General features: G+C 36.4%; 1 protein-coding gene across 5 annotated transcripts in view; it reads right to left on the bottom strand.

Moving 5' to 3' along the window:
- LRP1B (LDL receptor related protein 1B) overlaps positions 1 to 19,359 on the bottom strand; it is a 1,893,223-nt gene extending 1,873,864 nt beyond the window's left edge. For all 5 annotated transcript variants that reach the window (XM_037849262.1, XM_037849261.1, XM_037849260.1 and 2 more), the window contains exon 1: positions 19,119 to 19,359. In XM_037849262.1, coding sequence (XP_037705190.1) covers positions 19,119 to 19,296 — 178 coding nt within the window. In that variant the 5' untranslated portion in view covers positions 19,297 to 19,359. The remainder of the gene's footprint in view (positions 1 to 19,118) is intronic.
- Positions 19,360 to 21,372: the final 2,013 nt, after the last annotated feature.

Genomic DNA, 21,372 nt, shown 5'->3' on the forward strand with positions numbered 1-21,372 from the left:
CCAAAAGTTGCTCTGTAGAATTTATTCACCAAGGTCACTGGAGTCAGATAATTTGTGTATTTCCCCCAACTGAATTCACATGAAGCCAACTGACTCTTTCAAGTTATGTACGTCTCATTATTTCAGGGCTATTGATCACAGAAACGATGCATACCCAAGAACTTTCCTAGTGAATCTAAAGCAGTGCCTATCTTTTCACTGCATTTTGAGAGGCAAATATCTCAATTTTTATGTGACAGGACTCTTCAGTTACATGTGAAAATCAGTTAAAAAAGATAAAAGAAAAAAGAGCATGATGACCTTACAATTAGCATAAACAGCAGTGCACTAGGAGACAGCACATTTAGAGTGGACTTTGGGAGAGGAACAACCGTTTCCCAAAAGTTGTTACTGCTTAATGAGATCCGTGACCACACATCCATTACATGGGATAAGCATGGCTCCCTGCTGGCTCCCCAAAGCCTGCTGACAGTTGGTGGTTACAATGTTAACTCACTTTAACACCCTCGAAATATCTTAATGTCTTTTTCTCCTATTTCTACAATATTGGAACAAGGCTGGAATTCACCATGTAGAAAATCTATTAGCAATACGAAAGTCATGAGACTTGAATATTTCCTATAGAAATCTATGTCATTACTATCAATAATGCTCCTTTTAAAAGGCTTCCAATTTCTGAGAAATAATTTTGAGAATCCCTATAAACTCTTCATATATGAAGAGTTATCAAATAATGATTTACTCTAATAGATTATTTTCCTTCATTTAAAGAAAGCCCAAGATTGACAATGTACACATTTTCCCTAGAACTACTTGAAAACATTGCATGAAAGGGTAATATTTTTAGTTTCGGAAAGAAAAAAAAAAATAGAAAACATCTTTTTAAATTTTAAGGTTATTTTATGTAAAGGACAATACTCCCCTCTGAGGAAAACAATATGTCCATTAAGCATTCTCCACAGTCCCTACCTGAAGAGAAAATAACAGCATCAGCAAGTACAGTGTCAACATTCAACGGTGATGCCTGGATTGATTGTTTTCCAAAGCTGAACAGAATGTATGTGTAGTATTAAGAGACAAAATCAAGCCTTGATTTTAGTTTTCATTCTGATTTTCTGAGAGAAAATCTTTAGCGCACAGACTCTGACAAGGAACCAAACTATCTGTTATGCAAGTTTATCACTTAGAAGCATTGAACATTTACTTTGTATTATACACAAACATCATTCTTCCTGGAAAAAAAAATTAGTATTTTTCAAGAACTATAATAGTACCATGGAGCCTAAAAGCAATAATGTTCCTTCTCCCCCTACTTTTTTATTTTTTGAGTCAAATCCAAAAGACTCGCATGGATAAACATAAATAGTAACATGCAAACCTTTGCTTTTAACCCATGAAAAGCAAAAAAAAAAAGAAAAAGAACAAGAAAAAAATGCCATCTTTGATCATACCATCAAGATCAGAGGAGTAGTTTGGATTGCCAACAGTTTAGTGTTTCTACTTTCAGATTCAACAAAGCAGTGCTTCCCCCAGAGGACACTCAGCATGAAGACAAAGCCATGTCTTGAACACCACCAATAAGTTAGTAAATAATAGGAGAGACTGTTTTCTAATGTAGTCAAATGTCACTTTAAACTATTTGTAAAAAAAATCATATTTTGAGTGACTAATCTCAGAAGAGGAGAAATTATATTGAAATGCATCACTCAACGTGAATCTTTTTTCCTATTGTAAAGTAATCCATTAATTATATTTATAGATTTTTGGAGACAACTTTAAAAAGCCCTATCTTGAATTCACTGGATTATAAAGAACCACATCTTCCAATCATCTCTCTGTTCAGGAGTTCAACTTGTATTAACCATACTAACTACTGAACCATGTACTTATTGTAAGTTGGTTTTCTTGTTCTTCACTAACTTTGCATGTGCAATTCTCTCTGCTTAGAATGTTCCCATCTAGGGCAGCACTAGCTTACATGACATCTTTTTTTTTGCTAATTAGAAAAAGGAACCCCTTCTTTGCAAATGCAAACCCAAACTAGGGCACAAGAGAAGCCGAAAGATGGCTGGATGCCACCTTCCCTCCTGTTCCTTTGTTCAGTGCACAGACTCTACAACAGCCCCTGTCTCACCTACAAATTCACTGGCTTCAAAGCATTAATAACCACCAACTGTAGGCAAAACCTTAGAACCAATAAATGTATGTTTATAATAATAAAATTATTAACATGTATTAAGCAATACTTTTGAGATGGGGGTTTACATATCTCTATTCTATACTCTCAACATCCCTTTGAACTTTTCACACACAAGTATACAAAGCTTCAGAGAAATTATATATCCTGGCCAATGTTACACAGCTAATAAGTTATAAAGCCTGGATATGAGCCCAGGCTGACTGACTCCAAAATGTAATCTCTTAAACTCAACCCTAATATACATTTTTGTAAATCACTGGGAGCAACTCAAGTGCAGGTTCTTGGATTTTGTGTGCATTTATCTCTTCTTGCATTTGAATGGAAGGTAGCAGAAGATGATCTTGGGGCAAAGAAATCTGAATATCTTTAGAGGGCTTTTTGATTGTGAATAATGTTTTAGCTTTATTTATTGTATTATTTATAACTGACTTCAAACTGGAGAGGATTCAAGGATGGTTCCCTCCATTTAGGTTATACCACATGGGTATATAAAACAAAACAAAACAAAACACAAAAAACAGAAAAATCCATCCATTTCAAAGGGAAATTGAGATGAACAGTATTGATTTTCTGTTCACAGAAAGAATGCCATTCTTAAATATTTTCAAGGTCAAGTTCATGAAAAAAAGTAGAGAGGAGTGCCATTCAGTATAAAAGAGGAATTATGAGATAAAACAACCAAAAATAATGCACAACACTTGATTACCTTCTAAATAAAAAGAAAAAAAGATGAAACAAAAAGAAAACAATCTATAAAAAGACATTTTAGGAAGGTGTGGGGAATTATAAAAGTGATCCAGGAAGACCAAAGAAAAGGGTAGCAAATGAAGGACCATTTTTTCCTGGAGGAATCAGGGAAGATGTCATATAATAAGAGGCATTTGTTCAGCCTCTTTCATGATATCGTTCTGTGATTTTCCAGCTTACATTGATTTTCCTATTATCTAAACTCTAACCTTAAAATAGGAAGTAGTTAACTATTGTCCAGTCATGTCCTTGAATTGTTTCTCATGTGGAAGCCTCTTCTCCCCAGGATCCTACCTTCACTCTTCTAATGGGTTCTGCAGCGCTTCGTATAAGACTCCATGGTTGGCACTCAAATACTTACTGACTGAGGCAATGGATATTTTTGTCTACACAGGATCCGCAAGTCCTCCTCCTAGCCAGTGGTGCATTAACACAAAGCAATATGTACTGCAATAAATCTCCAGTGTGAATAGGATTAAAGATTCTTTGAAGCTAGTTGTAGCTCTGTGCTCTTATAGCAAAAATTTAATCCAAATAGAAGCTAATAAAAACAAGTTTGTCATTAACCAGCACAGGGGAGAAAGATTCCTTCAGAGGTTACAGAATAATGCAGCCTCAACACATCTTGTGAGGTAGGAGTCTTTATGTATTATTCTCCTCATTTTACCAGGCAGGAAGTAGACACAGAGAGAGGCTAAGTGACTTGCCCAAGGACAAAGAGTGAGTCAGATGCAGAGCTGGGAATCGAGCCCACTTCTCCCAGTTCCCAGTGTACAGCTTTTCTCGGCAAGCCATAATGCCTTTCAGATGGATCATTTCCTAAAATGTATTAAGTTGTTAAAAATTCAATATGGGTGTTGCACTGCCTTCCAACTAGCTCAGTTTCTCACTACCTAGCTAGTGCTATTATCAGAAGCTAAATGGATAGTTAGATTAGTAATTCCATGTCTATCATTTTTAGACAATGCCCCATTAAAACTGGATACATTCAAATACCTAAGATAAATCAGTCTTTGGAATTGTATTTGGCTCTTACAGCAGATGAGGAAGGAATCCACAGTGGGAAAATCTTGCGGCTTTTAAGTTAGGAGAAACTGGAAGAATGATTATGCAGAATAAGATTTCATCAATCACTTAAATGAATTAAAAAACAAATGAACATGATATGGAATTCGTGGGAGGCACTAAAATTGCAAGGAAATAAAATATGTATACGTTGAAAAAGTGGAGATTCCAGCCTTTTGAGAAATTTCAAGACACTTGTTTTTATACAAAGGTATGCTTGTTTTATCAGGTGGGATTTTACATGTTGGTTCATTGGAAATTCTGGGCCATGAGCAGGCAACTAACCTTTTCAATGACAACTCCTGGGGACTTTCACTGTGTTAACTAAACCAGAAATGGTAAGTAGGCCATATGTCTCCCAAGTATGACCACTGGAGACATCACCAACTGATCACCATGCCCTTTACCCAGGAATGCACAATCAGATGTAGGGTCTCTTTCAGAAAATAGAGCATTCTGGCAGCCACTACCAACCAGCAGTACTTAAGCCCATTCACTTTCTTTGGCATGTATATTTCTATTCACTTCCCATCCCCAAAACAAGATACAGATCTCTCTTGGCCAACAGCCTTGCATGTCAGGTCTAACCAAACACTTTGCACTTATCCTTTACATGACTTGCTCATGCGTCCATCATGTTTCTTGTCTGAGTCAGACAATCAACTGAGGTCAGAGATGTCTTTTATTAACTCAATGTCCCCCTACATGTTTCCTGAGAAAAGATCAATAAATACTAATGAATTTGATAAAATTTAACCGTGTGTTTCTTAAAAAACTTTAGAGACAGTGTAATTTGGAATAGCTTAATGAACATCACACCCTCTAATCATGCTAATTCAGAATTTTAGTCAGCAATAATCATTCATATCAGTGAGTGATATTAAATTATTGAGCAAAATGATTTATTTTGGATAAAAATAAAACATAGTTATAGGGTCATTTTTCTTTCAATTAGTTATTCCCTGAAGATCATCTTGTTACCCTTGCTCACCCCATCAGAAGTCTCTGATGTTTCAATACTCTATGAAATTTCTTGGAGAAGTGACAGAGAGAATCTGGAATATCTGGAGATACTAGAATGTAAGAAAGTAAAAAAAAAAAAAAAAAAAAAAAATTGAACTATGTCCAAAGGACTGAGGAGCTAACCTGAAAGAGCTCCCAATGGCCAAAAATAGAACAATTTGAGCACAAAATAAATAATAGTACTGTATTATAACCCATATGAAAACATAAATATCTGTGCATCTATATTGATATAAATAACTATTTGAATAAATAAATGGAGGGAAAGAGACAGCCCCTCCTTACATTGGAATCATAATAAATGTAGAAAGAGTGAGGAATGCACCAACACCTTACCCACGTGATCAGGTTAACATCACCAGCAATAAGACACATTTACATGTATGTCCTGATATGATCTACTGAGGGGAGAACATCCCTTCTGTGGTATTCTTGCCAAAAATAAATAATCGCAATTAAATAATGAGAAAATATCAGACAAACTCAAATGCAGGGACATTCAACAAAATAACTGAACCGTATTCTTCAGGAATCAAGATCATGAAAATCAACATGAGGAACCTTCATAGATTGGAGGAGTCTTAGGAAACATGACAATGAAGTACACTACTAGATCCTGGATCGGATCCTAGAATAGAAGAAGGCCATCAGCAGACACACTGGTGAAGTCCAAATAAAGCTTTAGTTTAGCTAGTAGCATCTCTTTTACCAATGTTAATTTTTTGCTCTGATATCTGTATTAGAGTGATGCAAGATGTTAACATTAAGGGAAGCTGGGTGAAGGGTGGAAGGGAACGCTCTGTACTATTTTTGCAAAATTTCTGTAAGTCCAAAATTATTTCAAAATCAAAAGTGAAAAAAAAAAAAAGCCTTAAAAAAGATTGGCTGAAAGAATCTTTAGATATACTAATTCCTATGGGAATCCCAGGTATGATACCTAAAGACAGTGTGTGTAATAGAGCACACAGTTGGTCCTTGTAAGTCACAGCTTTCCAAAGGAAAGGGAAGACAAAACACAAACCTGAATGTGATCCCATTTGTGTGTCAGCATGAGAATTTGTCTACCCATCAGGATCATACCTCTGCCATCTTCACTTCACTCTATTTTTCTTCTGCTCCCTTGTTTTTTTTTTTTTCCTTCTAGATTTCAATAATGATCTGTCTGTGGCATTGTGATGTTGTTTTCAATCACATGGCTGTTTCTTATGACATAGAATATTTTTCAAGAGGCCCCTGGAGTGCTGAGGCTGACTGAAATAATCTGCTTGCCACTGCCTTACTATTTTTAAGAGAGTTTTGTTCCCTAGATGACTTTCAGTGACATGTCCCTGCCTAAGTCATAATTGGGTTTCATATCAACCCTCTTTTGGATCAGCAGAACTTTTCTCTGCACCTACTTTCCCGATTCTGCCTTTATATCTAACAGGAGAGAGGAAATTGCAAAGGCAAACATGCAGGAGGGGACTGTTTAAATTCATCTTATCATCCTAAATCCCAAATCAATGCCCCATGACAATAATGCACCCCAGATCCTCAGGTGATTATGCCCAGCTTTGTAGGGCCACCTTTTGTCTGCAATGTACCAAGTAAAATGTTTTTTCTCTGTGACCCAATCCAACCTACTGTTGTTACCAGCAACTCAATGGCTCCATAGCTAGTCACAGGCTGTCAGCCTCTGCGTTGAATACAGTGGCTTGATTTTTTGGCTCCTACAATGTTGTGTGGGTGGTTGGTTGCTTTTTTCCTTAACTGATAAGCATCACTTAAAGCTTAAGCAATTTAACATAAAAATCTAGATTCCTGGCTTCTCTTGAATTATGTAAATGCCAGACAACCTTGGGCCCACATTCATGCAAGACCACAATGCACTCAAGATGAATATCAGCTGCCCCTTTAGACATTGTGGGTACTCTTCAAATTACCACATCACTCATGGCACCTTCTTATTAGCCTGGGTGCAGTATACATTTGTGTTTGCAAAACTTGTGCTATGTCTTGCCAAACATAAGGCTTAGTTAAATATTTCTGAGCTCCATTAAGAAACCTAAGCCACTTTTTTCTCTGATTCTAGATATCTCAGAAGTCATAGCCAGCCTATTTCCTCCTATAAAACTACTGAAGAAATGCTGCAAATCATTTCCTCTTGCCTGCAGAGGGAGGGAAGGGCCAGGGATTGTGACTTTAGGTTCCCTTTATATGATTCCCTGCTTCTAAAGGAAATATTATTCTCTTTTATAGATTGAGCTCAGCTCTCACTTATATGGTGACTCAAGATTGGGTTTAAGATGTGGGGCAAAAGAGCTATTACTACTATATTTCAAAAGGGAGAGGGTTTTACTAATCTTCTTTGGCATTATCTCTAAATCTTGGTGAATTGAAGTAGCTTCAATCTTTAAAAGTTTATTTTTTACTTAAGTGATTTTCTTGCTATTGCTAGATTTTTCAGGTATCTCAGCAGCTTAACTGTTATCGAAATAGGCTTTATTTTGTTGACTCTTTATAGCAGGTTTAACTCTGTTCCAGGTGGTCACAACATTTCCTGCTCAAATGACTTTTATTCTGAGTGTTGCAATCAGTAATTATTTTTTTTGGTTTAACTAAATATAAATAACCTTATTCTCATCTTGAACCTCTTCCCATAGTACTTTCCTTCTGAGAGGAAAAAAAAAAAAAGCCCTCCGCAGCCCTCTGTGTGATGTGAGCAGAGTTCTAGTCAGAGAACATAAATCATGCCTTGTACCCACCAATATACAAGTAACCCTTCCTTTTCCTGCTGTTTTCAATTACTCAGATTAATTTATTTCCAAACTTTTTGGCACCCCCCTGCTAAAATACACAGGAAACAAATTCACTGTGAGTCCCAAATTAAATATTCATGCAAAACCTGCAAGCCTCAAATTTCATTTGGCTCAGTAATTTCTAAAATTCAATAAAATTTTGGTGTGTATTTCATATTTAACTTATGTCTAGGCCTAATGTTGATTTTAGTACTGAAATTTTGGAATCAAATTATCAAAGAAGGTTTTGAATACATGACTGAAAAATGGGCTGGACTTAAAGTCATAAACAAATTAGATTTTTACACATGCATCTAGAAAGTGTCTACTAAACTTGCATGTAAGCTCTTTACACCCCAAATAAATTGGTTGAGATCTTTTGCTTCAATATTTTATTTAGGCATTTCTAAAATTTTAAATACTTGAGTTTTGAATCCCATTTCATTTTGACCTAATGTGTATTTACTGTATTTTTCTTTAAAACTGAAAAAAAAAAAAAAAAAAACAGTGTTTGAAAACTAAGAAAGCAGCTTGTCTTTTCAAACATTACTTGTAATGATCCTATAGCATTTCCAAGGTAATCTATTTGGATGAGGTAAAGTCATTCTTTCATAATGCTGCTCTTTAGTAATTTAAGGTAAGTAGTGACTAAAAGGGCTGACTTCAACTTATCTTTTTGGCACTGTATTTAGATGACCTATTTAGCCTAAAAAGAAACTGAGTGGGAACATATTGAGGCTAAGCTGGTACTTTGGAAGGCAGATTTGATTGTTAAGATTTAAAGCTAAACTCGGACTTTTCCTCAATGTAGCTAATGTGAAAAGATACCAAAAGGGAAAAAAGGCAATGGAAAAAATTGAAGAGACTAAATCTCGAAAACAATCTGAAACAACTTCGGACCTAGGTATGCCTTTTTTTTTGTTTTGTTTTACAGAACCTCTTGGGTGCTATATTTTTCTACTTCCATTGGTTTAACTAAATCCCTGTCCTTTCTTTTGCTCTCTCCTTTTTAGCTCCACCTAGAAGAGAATAAACTCAAGAGTTCTGTTCTGTAGCCACAAGCCACCTTTCCTTGAAAATCTAAAGTTGTACGATTGTTACACTCATACTATTTTATTGTTTGTTTTGGTTTTGATTGTTTGTTTCTACCTCTAGTCATAAAACCACACTGAAACTGGTACATAGTAGGTACTTCCACATCCATCCAACAAATGCATGGATAAATATAGAAGAATAATCCAAAACACCTGATTAACCAAGCGGCAATAACTACTTGGTCATAAAATCTTACCTCACAGGGTTTCCACCACTTGTCACCTCCCCTTCTTTCTACAGTTTGCTTGGAATTTCCAGGAGGGGAATGAGTTCAACCAATAGCAGCTCTCTTATAATTTCCTCTTTTTACCCTCACCAAACATTCATATGTAAGAACTTGACTTTCAGCACAAATTCTCCTCAATCATGTCAAGGATTTGGGGACAATGAAAAAGTAGCTCTTCCCTAAAAACGGTGAGCGATTCCTCAAGAAAGAAACACAAATGAATCTTCACAATGGCCAATGCCTATTCCCTTTGTTATTATTCTGGTTTAGACTGGTAGAAATAAAATCAAAATGATTGCTGCCTTATATATGCCATGCTTAGAATGTTGTTAATTGTATTATTTTAACAAAACTCCCACAGAATCCTGTGAGTTAGACTCCATTAATCCCATTTTATTGATGTGGCCTTGGTAACCATGTGGTAATGAAGAAAATGGTATTAATAATTCCAAAAGCTAAGGGAAAAAAAGGCAATAAGAAGGCAAGCAATGCTGCAGGGTCCACACATGGCCATCATGTGCCTTATATTGTGAAACATGTTTCTTACCAAAACATTTATATCAATAAAAGTGTCCCTTGAGATGCTGAAAAATGGAATGCATCCATTTTTAAATACTTTAAAATAGATTTTTCTGCTTAAAGTGTTAACACTACCTACAAAAATTATATTTTGGGGCTTTATATTATATCTTTCCCTCCTAATATATTAAATGGTGTTGCATTCATTATCACAGAGTTTTTTTGGTATATTTATCTCTAAATCAAGAGTGTGAATGGCTGCCCCACCTTGTCCTCATCTCCATGGCTACTTCTTCAAGCCACAACCATCTCCAATCTTTCTCCAGGACAATTCCAACCCCACCCTCCCCACTGTGGCCCTTCTTGTCCTTCCTCAGATTCAGCAGCAAGCATTGTTTCTTAGAAGAGTATGTTGGATCCTACCATCCCTGAAGAAAACATACAATTGCTGCCAAATGTAAGCAGAACAAAACCCAAACTTCTCCTCACCTTGAAATGCATGGCCTTACCTGAGCTAATCTGAACTAATCATAAATAGGCCCTATTCCCCACCCCCTCCAAAAAACACATGCAGTTCACTTCAGACACACATTTTTTTAAAGTTATTTCTTTAAATAATTTATAAGCCAAATAATAATAAGCAAAACTTATGACTACCTCTCCAAAGTTTGCAGGGAACATTTTCTCAGCCAGGGAGTCTTCCTCAGATCTATACCTCCCTGCGGGCTCACCAAGTATTGTTACCCTTCTCAAAAAGTCCCTCTATGATTACAACCATCACCACCTTCCCCCAAAGCCTTTCTCTCCATCACATTATGTGATTTTTCTTTCTTTTTGGAACAAAACGACATTATGTATTTATCTGTTTATTGTTTGTTTCATCCTAAACTAAAATGTAAACCCCATAAGACCAATTACTTGTGAAACTTGCTCACTCGATTCATCCCCAACATCTGGAAGAGCACCTACCCATACCTGCTCAATTTTGTTGAGGGAGTGAATAAGTAAAGGAATGACCACCAACCACATTGTTTTGGGGATCACGTAAGTTCAGCAGGAAAAAACTGTGAAAAAATCAAAGCATCGTGAAAAATGTAAGGGAATTCTGTTACTGATAACTCATATTAAGTTAATGGTATCAGGAATAAAATAATGGCTATTTAAGTAATGCAATACACGATGCAATGTGTTTTACATGCATAAGCTTCCCTACCCTAATGCAACGTATTAGGGACACTGCAATATCTCTGTTTTCAGAGTGGTTTGGAACAGTTTTCTGTAAAACTCAGGTGGAGTTTTCACAGGCACTCAAATTAAACACACACAAGATACAAGGCTCACAACCTTATATTCTCCAGGAATGAGAGTATCAAGAGGAATTGAAAATGTGCTAACATCTTGGTCCTTTCACTGTCAAGATTAATTTCAAAATATTTGACAATATCATTAGCAAGTGAAAATAAGAAAAACATCCCAGTGGGAGAAAGAAATATGGATTAGAGTGTAATCCAAAGATGGACTAAAGGAGAATGTTTAATTTTTAAATTCTCCCTTTTTATAAATGTCAATCAATTGTAGATTAAATCACCTTATTTCCCTCACCCCAAAACAGATTTTTATGCCACTATTACTACAAGCCATTAATACAGTGTTGGTGAACTGCTAGCTTTTGTGTAGAATGGTGACAATATAAAGGTCAGCAAAAGGGCCTGAATTTTGAGTTAGTAATTCCATTTACATATCTAACTTTTTTTAAAATAAAATCTCAGAAATACAGATGTTCAGTGGGCACAATCTATAATACTTTCACCTGATGAAGCAAGAACTCACCCATGAACTGGCATCCTCATCACTGCATTTTTAAGAGCTTAACCATGAGAAAATGCCTTAAAAATTAATAGAGTTGAATAAAGTAGAATCTTTTAAAAAAGCATTGCTGCAATTTCATACTTCGGTACCAATAAAATATACCATTAAAAGCTTTGGAAAATGCACAAAATTTCTTAGAAATCTAAAAACTAAATCATTTTTAAACCCCCAGAATTTATATTTTAAAGGAAGCTTGAGGTTTTCAATTGCCTCAGTTACTTGATCTGCATGGGTAGAAACATCAGTAAATTCTTAACGTCCAAGTTTTCTCTCTCAGCACCTTTAGCCTTCCTCTCCTTGTACACTCTAAATATCTAAAGAAAACAGATCACTCTAAAAACATTTCTGTGATCAGCATTATACCTACCATTTTTCTTTTTCAAAAATACCTTAGGAACTCTCAAAGCAACCCAAACCCAGTTTCACTTCTTTTTAAAATTTTAATTCACTTTTCTCATTTCAAGAAGAAAAGGCTAAGATGACAAATTGCCATTAAAGAAAAACTCAGCAGTAGAAAAATTCTTAAGGAATTATATATTCGTATTTCTAAAGGTAAGCTGTCTTGGAAGTCTTGAAGGATGTCAATGCAGTGGGGAAGAGTTAGGAAGGAATGTCCTATTGATTTCAAGAATAAAACAAGAGACGATGGGTGGTACCTTGATCTTACCTAAAGAAGAAACGTATTCTTTCGACTAAAATGAGGTCGTCTTTCAACAATACCCCTCTTTGGTCTGAGGGCTAAGCCAGTCAGGACAATGAGGTAGATGCAGCTCAGGAAGAGATGTCTGACTGTTAATAAGAATGCATTGTGAGATAAAATGTAATGCCGGTATCTTACCAAAGCCACCCGCTCAACCTTCTTCGAGTTCTTTTTTTCTTTTTTCTTACTTAACAAAGGTAGAAGACATCACATCTGAAAAGGTATTTTCTCAACTCATCTTCTATAAAGGACATAGTTACAATAGTATTCATATATAAATTGAAACTTTCATAAACCTACAACTACTTTCAAGCTTATGTCTGAGAAAGTAAGACTAAGTAAAAAGCTCTATACAAAGAAAATGTTAATGTAAATTAGTTTTCTTTATTTCTGTAGGTAGTTACATCTTTGACAAGTTTTACATATTTACACTAGTCAGGAATACTTCAGAAGAAATCTCAGATGTTAATAACACATCATTATTCAACAAATATGGCCAGCAGAGTTAATTGCGTTACTTATATTGTTCAATTATTACCAAACTAAACATGAATCTGAACTAATAAGAAATCAGAATAACGAATGGGTGGGCCAATTTATTTAATCAAGCCATTGCATTTTTTTTTAAAATAATAATTGAACACCTAATTGCAGACTAAAAATAAGTTAATGCAATTGCTTGAGAAAGTAATTATAGGCATATTTAGAAACACACTAAACTCTTTTGTCCATTTTATCACTGAAATGATTTCCTTTATATTTCCATTATTGAGAGAAAGTCTTGACATTGGAAACTTGTTTCAGAAATGTATTTTCACTTTTTAATATTATTTACAGAATGAGAAAAAGAATAAATCAGCTAAAAAACAGAGCCAACAAAGAAAAATAAATATATTTCCATTTACTTTCAACAAAATAATCTCTCTTTGAATTTAAATGAATTCAGAGCATATATTTACCCATATTCTAACACTGGTTTGAACCCCATGCCATCTCATGACCTAAGTATATTAATAAACTACTAGATTTTGTTTGTCTGTTATGATAGACGTAATGGCAAACGCAAATCTGTCTTCCTCTACAAAGGGCTGATCCAAAGTATTATGCATAAGCCTTTCTAAGGAATGAGTTTTTACGTTGTTTTTCCATAATATTCAACTTTGGGCTCTTCCTGAAACAGTTTTAATGCCCTATCAGAACTGGCTGGCTACTATCTAATAGCTTTTTATTTCCCATTTAGTTACTTGTCAGTTTTACAAATTAATTCAGTCGGGAAGTTCAGTAAAAGTGGTTGAGTTTGTACAGTGATAGCCTTAATCAATAGGATGTACAGAATAAAATAAATAAAAACCTCTATATTTTGGTATCACTGAATTCAGAACAGAGCAATAAATAATAAATATTTTCTATCTTGGCCTTGTAATTATGCCAGAGGTGGGGGAGGTGGAAAGGAAGGCCACCAAAACCTTTACGAGGAGAAAATACAGGCCTAAAATTGTTAAAACAGCTTATAGAAGGAAAACAGCACGTGAATTCTGAAGTTCTAAGCCTCCTTGCTGACTTGCAACGTGTGGCAGAATCTCGCAAACCTTAATTCCCCTTTCTATAATGTGGAAGGTTCACAGGTACTTGGTAAGATTAATATGTTACATCATTACTATGAAAGGGCGCAGAATAGCCAGAACAGTGATTTTTTATTACTGCAAGAATGATAGTTCTCAAAAGCCAATGAAGTAAACATACTCATTAGCATACATATGAATTGGCCCAAAAAGTGATTTTTAAAAATAAACAAATTTACTTTTAGCGATTTTTTAAAATATTGTTTTAGTTAATGTGTAAACAATAGAAATTTAAACATTTAAATAATAGAACTTTTATTTCATGTTTAATAATAGAATTTTATCAAGGAACTAACAAGCTTTATATATTTCTTTCCAAATTAAAAAAAAAAAAAATGGAGAATGCCTCCAAGGTCTGTAGACTGTTAGATTTGTGAATGCAATATTGCACATCAGTTCCTATGCCTCCGTTTATTTGCTTGTCATATAGATTAAATTTGGGGAATACCAATTCCAATGAAATGTAAAGCAACTCCGTAGAACACTAGGTCTTATTTGATGGATAAAAGCATCACTCGACACTTTTCTGTTTGGTTGGTTGGAGTAATTCCATCACTATTCCATACAGCCCCAACCCCGGTACCCATAAAAACAAATAAACCGACAAACAAAAAAAAAAAACAAACAAAAACTTTGTTTGCTCTCTCCATGAATCAAGGTAGTTTATTTTATTTTTGTCATGATTCATAGATTAAATATTGGAAGCTAAATTTCCTCAGGAAATTGGAAAAAAGTTTTTAAACTATAAAAGTAAACATGACATTTTCTGACAGGGTTTTGACCTATATTCTGGTTAATTCATTATAAATGGTGGGTACTCAAACATCTGCTTTACTTTTCTTTAGCATTTCAGCTTCAAGAAAAATTGCATCATATTGTAAGCATTGGCTGTATCATAATTATTTCTTCCACTGACAGATCCTGTTTCAAGAGATTTTGTTATATAGACATTCATTAAAATATTGCATATCAGGAGTTGAAGAATAACTTTTTTTTCCCTGTTACCTTTCTATTTGTAAAGGAGGCAATAATGACAAAAACAGACATATATTGTCTGGGATTTTAAAAAATAAAAATTTTACTAAAAAAAAATCTCCACTTACCAGGTCAGAGTGGTATTTTTTCAGGTGTTTGTACCAAGGCAGTTATTTTAAAGAAGTAAAAATGCAGATGTAATTGTATAGGTGGGTCCCACGTAACTGATGAATTAGTTTTACTAATGACATCGTGTTGGTACAAGTAGTCTTAATTTTTAGTGTTAATTCAAATTTCTTTGAAGGCATCTATCTAGAATAAAAAGTGTTTTCTTTGTACAAGAATTGTTTTGACAGCCACAGAAGATAGAGAAATCTGTAATACCTCTGGTTGGTACCTCTAATTACAAAGAATCCCCATAACCAAAAAGTAGGTGAAGAAAGGGGGCGTATACATCTCCTAAGATGGAAATATTAATAGCAGACATATATAAATCAGATATAGTAATACATATAGAATGGAGGTAACACCATAATCCTGTAGAAGATCAAATTATATTCAGTTCAGGTGACTTTAAATGAAGCCTATCTTTATGGTATGTCCTAGGCTCTGAAAAGAAATTGGCGAGGTAAGTAGCAAGAGACTAATGTCCTGGATTCAGTACACTTGCAAACTAAAAATCTTTGCAAGTCTCTACCCTCAACGACAAGTAGCATTTAGAAAGTGTCACCTCATTCCTACGACTATAATTAACAATATCACTCATCCCCCACTCTTCATAAGATTTCTTTCACCATCAAAAAGAATTCACTTCCATCTTGATAACTCTTAGCATATTTAACATGTAAGTTTCCTGCAATAGTCATATCTACCTCTCCATTCTTCGAGATGTGATCATATCCAGCCTCAGATTGAGGGGACTTTCTTCAGATATTTTTTATCACTGTAAATATTTTCAGATGATATTTATTATGGTCTGAAATAGGAAACAGTTATTTTAAGAAATAATTTTTTTTGTCTAGAAATAAATTTCTTCAAGAAACACTCATTTGGATTTGGCCTCTTACTAAATTTATCTTTTGGTTTGCTACCCATTCTTCTTTCTCGTCCTCGTCGTTTTCTGCAACTCACATTCTTTCTTCTTGTTCTAACAACACATTTAAAATTTTCTTTATTTTTCCATTGTCTCCTTTCCTTTTCACTCAGCTCCAAATTTGAACTTGAGAAAGAGAGGATAAAAAGAAAACAAAAGATTACAGAGACCTCTTCAAAAGAAAACTTCAATGTTGTTTGTGGAATATAAAGACATGGATTAAAGTTCATTCTTCTTTGAGGAGAGGAAGATTAAAATTTTGACACCATTCAAATGACTACATCAGCGTGAACTTTAATTATTTGGAAATATGTCTCCCCATCTTAGCAGACTCAAGAATTTAAAAGAGACTTCCTTTAGGTCTCTTGATCCTGTTTCTTTTCAGAGAATTTGACAATTTAAAGTATACTTTCTTTTAAGACTTAATTCTTATCAAGCAATGCTTTGATAAGATATGACATTGTGATATGACAAATTGGTTGATTCTAAGTGAATCTGATTTATTCTCCACTTTGGGCTGGTAAGAGTTACAAAGATGTTTCCTTTTGCAGGTGTGATGGAATCTAGTAAGAACTGACACGTACAGTAGCTGGTATGAAAATCAGTTAAAACTAAGAAAATCAGCCATACAGAATTGAAGGACAAGTGGATGTGTTTAGGTAAAACACAGAAATACAAACTAGTTTCCAATATTTTTTTATTAAAAAAGGGTGGGAAGAGGGCTGAGCTTTTACTCACAAACTTACAAAGGGATAGGGCAAAATACAAATGGAAGACAGCCATTTCTATCTAGCCCTTACAGTTAAGAAGCTACCTATCACTCAACACTTATTTGGAGGACCTGAAAGTGATTACTCACATCCTGGCATGAAGCTAGCTCCCACACAACAAAACACACCTGTGTAATTCACATGGTTGTTCTATGCTTCAAGGGCAACCAACATAAGTCTGCAGAAAGTTACATTTCATTAACCTCTTTCTTGAGTTTATATTCCCAGATCTTCTGTTTAGCACTTCACTGATGGAAGTTTGTCATAATGCAGCAGCACTTTCTTTCTTAACTTCCAAGACTTCTCTTTCCCTCTCACTTTTTGTTTTCCTTTTCCCCAGTGGGGCCCATCTTTTTCACTTTTGCTAGCCAGCTGTGACAATTTTAGCTCTTTTCTAACAGTTTTGAAAGTTGGATTAAAATACACAACAGTGGTAAGGTGTCCATCTACAAATAGTTTTACCTGTGCTCTTTAACAAAGTACCTTTAATGTCGGCATGGTTACACAGCATGACACTTTTTCAGTTTTAGGAAAGAGCAACAATCATTTTCCATAAACCCTGTTTTATATCTTAAACATCCCCTTCCCCGTGAAACTAAATTGACACCAAATTATAATCTCCCTAATTATTTAGTTTCCTGGCTCAAACGAAAGTTGAATTTCTTATGCTTAACTTTTTTTTACATTTAAAATTCTTTTCAGGTATTCATTCCAACCATCATAGCAACACCCTTATTCCTCATAAACACATACAAAAGCACTTAGGTCATAGCTCTTAGTGAGGTCAAATTTCTGGAGATTTGGGAACTCAATCAGAAAGAGCCCAACAGCAGCAGTTTACCAGGGCCATTATATTTTGTTAGCAGACAGGGCTGAAAATCTTCATTCTGTTCACCTGCTGGGGTTCAACTTCAAACATTCTTCCTAAAAAAGGTTGAGAGCTGATTGTTCCAGATGAAACACATCACCATTTCAAGTTAGAGCTATGTGCTTCCATTTTATCAGTATAGTTTTCAACTATTCCACACCAACTTCCAAGCAAGTGAAAGTTAGTTCAGAGCCACATGTTTACATGGGAATGGTATGTTTAAAAGATTATCGGTTAGAAAATATCAAGAACTAACAATATTCTCACTACTGGTAAAGGAAACTACATATGTGGGTATGCTATAAAGACTATAATCTGGTTGCCAACAGCAGGTTGGTTAGAAATACTACAATTGATTCCCATGTTCTTTCCTATAATGAAGCAATACTTTTTAGTCAATTCATAATTTGCTTCATATAAACATGGTCAGCAGATCTCCCAATGCAATGTTTTACATCTTTGCTTGGCATTGGGACCCTGGAATCTTTTTTTCTCTCTCTTTTTTTAAATTACTTTCTATTTTTTTCCTAAACTAAAAAAACTGAGCTATATAAATCAGTATAAGCTCATTTTAAGAATTTTTTTTTTTTAAACTAGATCTGTGATGCCTCCTATTCTATTTCAAGCAGTTAACCACTCCAAGTCCAGGGCCGGTTGTCCAAATATTCACCAACAATTTTCTTTTCCCTTTTCACCCCTGCATCCTTTGTCAAAGATTATAAAACTTGCTCAAGGATCTCTGGTTTCCCAGACAAAAAAAGTTTCCAGAATCCTGGTTTATTATAATTCCCACCTCCTCTAACCTTTCTCTTTTGCTCCCATGCCCCTTCCCTTTTAAACTTCTACCATTTATCAGCTACTTGGAGAAAAAGCAAGAGCAAAACGCCAGACTGAACTGAGGAATAATAATGTGGCTTGGCATCTCAGGGTACCATGGGGGTTGTGTCACAGACCTCCGGAATCAATGAATCAAGAAATTCAAGGCAGGTGCCTGAGCCCAGAAGCTCCCCTGAAAGCCTTTGCCTCTCCACTGCTGAAACGGATCTCGCACGAGACTGCCACAGGAAGAGGCTGGAGAAGGGAACCGGGCTTGACTCGGCGCTATCGCCCCTCTACAGACCCTGGATGCGGCAGGTAAGGAACTAAAGTGAGAGCCGCCACTATTAACGCGGAGAACCCCAAACCCGCAAAAGCTCGCAATCTCCAAGCAAACCGCGCAGAGGGGAATCTCTTAGAAACGCGGTTTCCGATCCCAACATCTGCAGCGCCTGGAATGCGCGGGCAGGGGCGCGCAGACAAGTCCACACGCTCCCGGAGGGGAGAAAATCAGGACAGTTCAACGGCCAGAGGAAAAAGCTGTGGAGCTGCTGAGGACCCTGGCACCTAGTTCAGAAATACCCCACGCACCTCTCATCTCCCAAGAGGCCAGCGCACAGTGGCCAACGGGTCCCGGGGAGCCAGGCTGCAAAGACTTAAGTTTCACACTCACTTATCTGCAAGCATTGCCCAGCAGGAAAGCCAAGGAACAGGGAGGAGGATGGGGGGGGTGGTGCTGGGGGTTCTCCTTACCTCGGTCGGCTCCCACGGTTAACACCTTGGCGATAGGCAATAATCCCGAGAGAGTGAGTAAGGCGAGGAGAAACTCGGACATCGTGGTCCCCGGGTAAGGAAGCCTGCGCTGGAGACTGCTCCGCGGCACCCTCGGCCCGGCGGCGGCCGCTCGGAGCCCGGAATCGAGCAGCGTCATTTACAAATGTCACTGGAAATTCTTCAGCTCAGTGAGCCCAGCCAGTCCGCCTTCTCCTGCCTGGAGCAGAATGTGGAAGGTGTACGGATGCGCGCGCGTGGAGAAGAGAGAGCGAGTGTGGGCGCAAGCGAGCCGCTCGTGTGTCTTGACTTTTCAATGCAGGGTACGTCTGATCTTACATCACGCAAGAGGGGCAGTGAGAGATGCCAGCGGATGGGAATTCACTGATTAATCACTGAATCCACCACACACCCCTTCGTCGTCCACATAAATCAAATCTATTACTTAGTAAGAGGCATTTAACGCAACAGGAAAATACCACCGCGGCCCGAGAGAGCCACAAATCACAATTATTTCGGTCTCCTTGAAGGGAAAGTAACTCCACGCTGTTTCCGTAGGGATTTGGGTCTTTAGAAAAGGGGGAGCCTTCTCTGCATTGGGCTGAGCCAGTCAGGCGCCCAGAAAGCTCCGCATTTAACAGCCAGCTGGGAATTATCCCAGCTGGAGCATTGGGATGCTTCTCTCCGCAAGCAGATTTGATCCTTTCGCTCGGTGGAAGCTTCCTTCCCGAGAAGGAAGGACAAGGGAAGTAGCTGAGCTTCTCTTAGGGAAATGGTTTCCTCTGCTCGCTCGACACGCAATTGTAATGCTTTCTAAATTGCACTTTTAACTTTTATGCTGAGTAGCACCTGGGGACAAAGATGCAGAATTTAGTGACTCAGCAAAAACAGCAACAACAGCAACAAAACAAAACAACCCCCAAAGTCATTAACCTTTGCAGAAGAATGGAAGTTGAATGGAGAAATCTATTGAGGTCCTTAAGCAGAGAACAGTCAAGCCAGGAATTGGTAGTATGTTTTGCAATAGGTTTCTCCTTTCAAACGGGTACCTCGAGATCCCAGCCATTTTAAACAACTTTTGAGCCCCCTCCACCTTTTCCACATGGTGCAATGGTGGTTTAAGTATTTTCCCAAACCATCAATAGCATCAAATGAATTAGTGGAGTTAAGAAATAGCTAAATAAATACTCGTCGTTTGGCTAAGCACTTAAGGCTTTAAACATGATTATCCAAAAGTACCTAAAATTTTCGTTAGCCATTCCAAAATGACTAAGGAGCTGAAACTCGGGAATCTTAATAGTTGCAGGCTTACTTTCTTCCTTGGAACATCAATAATTCTGGCTAAGAGCAAGGCTGAAAAATGCTTTGCATTTAATAATTTAAAACCTGAAATGGGTATGAGGGAAAACTGTAAGAAACTAAAGCACTAAGCAACAGAAATGTTGAAACGTAAAGGTAAGATATTTTAAACATTTTTCAGTTTACTGCTTATAGATGAATGTCGGCAATATGAGCTAGCTGTTTATGGGAGAAAAATCACCAGAAACATCTTTGGATATTCCTTAGAAGCCATTCAAATTAGATTGGATCAAGGAATAGTTATGTGCCACGAGCCTGTGGAATTCACCTTTTTCATATTTTGTGATTATAAAATGTATTTTATGTAAATTTGTCATATTTTAAAATTTATTTTTCCTTGTAAATCAAATCATTTAGTGTCTAAAAGATGACTTCTACATTTAAAAAGCATACTTTTTTTCCTTTAAAGTTGTTATACCAGTAATTTCATCTAGTAGTCTTTATTATTTCACAATAAAATGCACAATAAAAAGAGAGACTTTTCCTATTTTATTTCATGCCCCAAATCCACAAACTTCCAGTGAGTTACAGAGTTCAGAGAATATGAGAACAAGAGAGAGAAAGAGAGAGGAGAGAGGTTGATGCTGATTGATTAGCAGGGTAAATTTTGAATGAAGGTCAAAGTAATAAATATTTCTTTCTGAAGGGTTCAGAGACCTCTGCTTTCTGGAAATACTCATCTACTCATTGGGACATTCAATCAACCAGAAGGTCAGCTATTAGGATATGGATATCCACTTAAGTCTTGGCAAAAGAAGAGGAGTCCTCAGAAACCATGCTAAGAATATCCAGATTGTTCTATCACAATGATCACCAATCACCCCCTACTCAAAAATGATGAGGTAGAGGAAAGCAGCCTGCAGCAGTATGACCCCCC

This window comes from Choloepus didactylus, chromosome 9 (genome assembly GCF_015220235.1).
Source record: "Choloepus didactylus isolate mChoDid1 chromosome 9, mChoDid1.pri, whole genome shotgun sequence".
NCBI classification, from domain to species: Eukaryota; Metazoa; Chordata; class Mammalia; order Pilosa; family Megalonychidae; genus Choloepus; species Choloepus didactylus.